The sequence below is a fragment of the Gavialis gangeticus genome, unplaced genomic scaffold (assembly GCF_001723915.1).
Source record: "Gavialis gangeticus isolate Ggan-Ray unplaced genomic scaffold, GavGan_comp1, whole genome shotgun sequence".
Taxonomy (NCBI): Eukaryota; Metazoa; Chordata; order Crocodylia; family Gavialidae; genus Gavialis; species Gavialis gangeticus.
This window is the reverse complement of record NW_017729025.1, coordinates 55,842,874-55,849,023: the sequence shown is the minus strand read 5'-3', so window position 1 is coordinate 55,849,023 and position 6,150 is coordinate 55,842,874. Positions and strand designations below refer to the sequence as shown.

The 6,150-nt window shown below is 43.2% G+C and overlaps 1 protein-coding gene across 3 annotated transcripts in view; it reads right to left on the bottom strand.

Annotated features, from left to right (window-relative positions):
- AREL1 (apoptosis resistant E3 ubiquitin protein ligase 1) overlaps positions 1-6,150 on the bottom strand; it is a 30,955-nt gene that overhangs the window by 9,319 nt on the left and 15,486 nt on the right. For all 3 annotated transcript variants that reach the window (XM_019518808.1, XM_019518807.1, XM_019518806.1), the window contains 4 exons: positions 4,431-4,508; positions 3,791-3,932; positions 3,233-3,354; positions 668-743 (listed from right to left, as the gene is read on the bottom strand). In XM_019518808.1, the coding sequence (XP_019374353.1) occupies positions 668-743; positions 3,233-3,354; positions 3,791-3,932; positions 4,431-4,508 (418 nt within the window). The remainder of the gene's footprint in view (positions 1-667; positions 744-3,232; positions 3,355-3,790; positions 3,933-4,430; positions 4,509-6,150) is intronic.

Here is a 6,150-nt window from a genome sequence, read left to right as displayed (position 1 = left end):
GCCCCCACCCCACACCCCTAAATAGTCCCTAAGCCCTGGCACACCAAACCCACCCTCCATAGATTTACCTACATCCAGCTGCTGAGGCTGCTCCCACCACCTTGGCTGGCTGCATGCCAGCCATGTGCATGTATGCGTGCAGGTGCATGTGACACCCTCTGCCTCCAATTGCTCTTCCCCCACTCCTCCCAGCCCCAAGCAGCTCCTTGCTACAGCAAGCCAGGAAGTGCCGGGAAAAACTTTGATGCTGTGCAGAGCAAAATTCCAGACAGTTGTTGACATTTTAAAAAACTGCCTAGATGGAAATAGGAGGACCCAAAAAAGATGACATGTCCAAGAAAACCCAGACATATGGTAACCCTAACTGGGTCTCAGTTCCCACATTGCCACAGACTTAATGCATTATCCTAGGGCAGTCATTTAATCTCTGTTCCTCAGATCCCTACCTGTATAATAGGGATAATCTTTTTCTAGCTCAGAGGAAGCTGGGAGGTTAAATTCATTTGTGCTTGACAGAACCTATGGGAATGGAGACCCAAGCAGGATCTACTTCCAGACATTTTTACTGCAAGGCAGCCACAATTTCTCACTAGTGACTTCACATGTGCTCCCCTGCACATAAACCCCTCAAGCACATTCACATTTTTGGAAGAACAAGTAAACTCACCTTCTTCATCCTGGAAAATCACTTCAAAGTTTTTGCTCCAGTCAGAAACAGAAAAATTCCGTGTTGCTTTCAGAGACTGTGAGAGTAAAACGAAAAGTGTTAAGAGCAGTAAGGGGCATATTCCAGGGGGATGCAGTGATGCAGTTACACCTCCATTTGATTCCTGCTCCATCCAAAGTTTAAAATCAACTGCCTGGCAGTGGCAGCAGCATCTTTATTCAGGCAGCTGTGAAGGAGTCATTTAACTTAACGGCTCACTTTAATCTACCTCATTTCTTCTGAAGTTTTCATTCCACAGGCGTTAACAACTCTCTCTCTCCTTTTCAATGATATTGATATTCCACTAATCAAATTATTCTTTCTTCTGCAGTTCTGCCTGTTAGCTGTTCCTGGTAATGTAACTCCTATTTCACAGCCCTGCAGACTACTTTTAATTCTTGCTAAAAATATTAACTCAGGATTAGAAATGTTAACTCAGGTGCAGAAATAATTTTCAATGAAGCACTGAATACATTGTTAAAATGCTCAAGAAGGCTAGATTTTGTTTTATGAGAGATGTACATTTAATTCCAGTCACTACAGGACTAATCAAACAGCATCTTTTGATTATTTTCTACTGAATTTGTAGTGTTTTTATACACAGTATATGATATAGCAAACTAATATACATTCCAATGAAGTTATATTTGTTTTTGCTTCAATCTTAAACTGAATTATATAGCCATAAGGCCCCTAGAATATTACTAAAGTTTCTAGTTTTTTTGATTGGAGAAAAATATGCATTGTGTTATATTTGTGATGATGCATCACAGCATCTGCACTCCACTTATCAAAATCCTAGATCCACCCTTGGCAGCAGTGATCATTGCCTACTGCACAGCTGCCAGCATGAGATCCGGCATCCATGTGTTGGGGGGAGTTAAACAATGCCAAATGAAAGGGGCTCAGTCCCATAGTTTGAGCACGTGACTGGGGGCTAGGTAGAAATTCCTATGGCCCTGGGCAGGCCAATTCTCTGTCTTCATTATATATGGAAGACAGACATTCCCCACATCCAAGAGTTCTTTGCCTCTAGACTAGAACAAGGTTTCTGTAGAAGCAACGTTATCCAGTTTACAGTATTAAAATGTCTGTAGCCAGAAGCAACTTGAGACATCTCAGCTCTATCTAGCCCATCAGTCAGGTTTAAAAAAACAGCCCTTCAGAGAACAAATAGAAAAGAGGAGCCCAGAGGTGTCCTTACATTTATATTAATCTTTAACAGCATGAATTGCTTAAACTAACCTTTTCAAATGACTGGAAGCACATGAGCTCAGGCTCTTGATTCCAATTAAAGATCAAGGGCCAATACTACACTTGAGAGAGCCCTGAATGCAACAGTACTAGCTCAGGCTGATTTTCAATGAAAGCAGAGCATCATGCTAGGCACTGATTAGCACTAATTCTCTGGTCACATTTGTTGCATCTGTCACCCTCATATACAGAATGTTTGCATTTATTAGCCCCACTCTTATCTTCTTTGATCTCACCTGGTTACAATAGCAGAGCTAATGATTTTGTAACACTTTCCAGCAAAACAGGGCAGGAGTCCCTGAAAACCCTGTTAGGGATGAGAAGAAAATCCTAACCAATCCTCCCTCCTCCATAAGCAATCTTCTCCATTTCTATTAAATTCTACACCAAAAACACACTTGGAAATACAAGCCAAGAGAACCAGTTGTTCTTCGTGAGTGACATTTAGAACATGAGTGATATTTAGAATGTCAGTTAAGAGATGTATTATATGAAAGTCTCTTTAAGAATTCCAGTTTCAGAAACACATATAGCATCTTGAAGTCAATTTTAGCCAAGTCTCAGTACTAATACTTTGCAATAAGGGTGAACCAGTGCTATAACACCATCACCGGCACACCCCACATACTGCAGCTTGGTCTCACCTAATGAGACAGCACTTCCCAGTGCTTCTGAGTTCTCACATAGACCAGCAATCAGGACAGGACTTCTTTCCATTTTTCTACAGAATTCTTTAAGGAACCAAAAGAGCTAGGGTTCCCCCACTACTCAGGATATTACTTGTTCTTCTAGTTTAAGGGGAAGGTACAGAGTTGCCCACAAGCAAGAAGGGTCACAAAATCTGAACAAAACATTTTGGCCTCTTCCCTGACAGCACCCAAGGCTCCTCACATACAAACTCACAGTCCCTTTTAGCTGTAGCAGCCACACTACTACCGTACCAGAAGAAACCAACCGCCCCTTAAAAGTCACTGTGAAATATATATCAAGGCTGCTGGTACAGATTTCAAAGGAAGGTATATTATGAGGATTTAACTACTAACCAGGCAGTAATCTCTCAGGGGTACTCTTTGTACTCTGTTTCCTTAAGATGGCCATCAGATTATACCCTGAAGCTAGAGGATCAAATATTTGTATACAGATACCCTAGCTTTTGCCAATTTGAATGTCATTAGATATACAGGATGGCAAAAAAAAGTAACAGGGAAGGGTTCTGGGCATAGATGGAGCAGCCTGTGCACAGGGTCTCCTAAGGTGCCACATGTCACTCACCGATTCCAGCAGGCTATGGCGGCTGACCTTCAATGTAACCTTTGAATGGGGTCTCTTCATATGCACTTGACGCAGCTCCCGCTGGAAGAAGTTCACTTTGTCCTGAAAAGTCTCAGAGCCTCCTGAAAACAGTGATCCCATGGTCACATCAGAGGTGCCAACACCTCAAATGTCAAGGGGATTTCTATCCCTAGCTACACAGGACAGCTTTACAGTCAGAGGGTGACCCTGCCATGGAAAGGCTTGGAGAACAAAACTGTGAAGGGACAGCTTGCAGTTAGTCTCTCAGGCATTCAGCCATTCATAGAGATGCCTTCAGAGGGATTGTAGAAAACACTGCATAGACAACCAAGGGCAATGAACTCTATTCGCTGGAAGTGCCATCATGAGCAGAAGGGGAGGTGGTCTACAATTCCTAGAGAGATTATTTAACTCTACAAAAAACTAAAAGTTCCAAATGCTAACTCTCTTCCTGCAGCCCTATGAAGCCTGCAAGGTGGGGATGCAGCAGCCAGGGTCCTCTTATCACAGTGCCTATTCCCTCCAAACCCCTTTTACCTATGTTTTTATGCAGAGAACGAATGAAAGTGGCTGCCAAGATGTTCCTCTCCTTGCAGCTGAGCTCCACGGGGGGCTGGATCCCATCATCCACCACCAGAGTCAGCAGCTTGTGCACAGGGTCAGGCCCAAGGTAAGAAAACTAGCAGCAAAGAGATGCAGGACAGGGGTGAAACAATCGTGCAGAGAGCACTGTGTGCAGCAGACACACCTGTGCACATACTTTCCTCTCTGCTCACCCACATGGAACCAGTTGACAGGAATCCTGCCTATAGCATCTGGACTCCAGCTAGGGTATTGTATCTGTAAATCTCACTTCAGAGAGCATGGGTTTCAGGTGCACTAACTAGCTATGTTAGCGGATTATGGAGAAGGCAGTGAGCAGAAATACAGGGAGGCAGTAAAGGATTATGCCTAAAGTTCTGATGTGTTAGGAAGGAGAGAAACTCCTGTCCCCCTTCATAAATGTTTCCAACATAGAAGCAGTAAAAGTGCATTTTGAACTCCCAGATCTCATGTGCCTAAGTGCTGTCTGGTGGGAACAGCTCCACTTCCCCAACAGCCAGCCCAACAGGTAGCTCATCATTCAGCACCATGAACTGATAGAGTTACGAGAGAAGCTGGATGAAGACAGACCCACCTTGGTGCCTGGGCACACTCTAAAGGTGAAGAGGCGCCAAGGAATGATCTTCAGATAGAATTCCTTTACCGAGAATTGCTGGGGGGCCAAAGGGGAGAGGAACCATTAGTGACCACATTTTCATTAAAGCTCTTTAGCTTAGACTCAAGATATAGGATAGACAAATCCACCAGAAAAGCCCACGTCCCAAGCCAGGGGATAAGCTCCTAAGCAAGCCAAGCTGCACCTTGGGACAGTACATAGTTTTCAAGGGTCCCCCTAGTTAGCAATCAGGGAAAATAGCAATTGTAAGCAATTCAACAGGAAGACTTTTACACCATTTCTGTAGGCTTTGCTATCATTTAAACAACACAGCAGTAAGTCAGGATGCTCATATCAGACCACTGATGCAATTCCTTTCATGGTAAAAACAGCATCTGAGGGGGATGAGATTGAGCCTAGGACAGGAATAGCAAGCAATGCTACAGACTTTGAGAAAGTGAAGGGTTTGGGGAAATTTATTTTGTGCCTGCCAGAACACCTATCATTATTCTTTCATTTTCATGAGAATCAGTTTTAAACAATTTAGTAAAAGTATCTGCAGCTACTGAAGCTGAGTGAGGCTCAGACAGTTTGCTGTCCCATCTGTGGGGGAGTTGAGGTAGAAGATCCTCAGCTGTAGAACCCTACCTCTTAGCTCCTAAGGGTACAGGATTCACTTCTGCAACAGCCTCTTTCAGAAACAATGGCTAGAAAGTGGTCAGCAGCATTTCTCCAGGAACTGGACAAGTAGGGACAACTATGTACATTGAAATAATGGGACAGACTGCACAAAATCTCTTGAACAAGGGAGATGTATATATAGGGTGCCCAAACAATACACTGATGAGTTCATCAGAAATGTAAATATTAGTTAGATGCCAAAGGGATCTCTTCCAATAAAAAGCAGCATCTGAAACACATCATTCATAACAACCTCCACTATCAAGTAACTTAAAGTACAACATTATCAAAGAGTGAAAAAACTACTAAGTCCTTTTTCCTACCATTTCCCTCACAAGACACAGAGGTGTTTCTCAGTTCCACATTCAGTAGTGCTGCACTGAGCCCAGATTTAAAAAGTCCTGGCCATGTGGCTTCCCTCTCTGTCCCTGCATTTTTTCACTGACTCATCTCTTACAGGAAGATTTCTCCTAATTTAGTTTGGTACTGGTGCATATTATTACTTCTCAGCCACTTATAGGCTTAGATCACGTGTTATATCCAGAACCCCATCTAGGTTAATAGACTGGCAAAGCAGTATTCAGTGGACTTTGAGGATTTTTTTTGTTTTTGTGGCATCTGTGGCTGCTCTACTTGAGATGGGAGTTCTCAGAGGGAAGGGACCCCTGGCTGCCATCAACATTATTCTGCTGGAATGCTGTAAACATTACAATGGAAGGCTGTTACTCATTTCTTAATTTCATCTGGTTTTCCATACTCATAAACTCCCTAGATCAGTAGTGTTCAACCTGTGGCCAGTGGGCCAAATGCAGCCCATGGAATCATGTGATTTCGCCTCACAGGGCTCCCTGCAAGTCCAGAAGTTTGGTGGTAGGGGAGTAGTAAAAGCCCTAGAACCAACTTCATTGATCCACGAAGAGGCAGTTTTATCTTACTGCTCAGTGACATAATGCTTCTGAATATGTAGCCTTAAAACTTCACTAGCCTTTTTTAATGACATATTAATCATATAGAATCA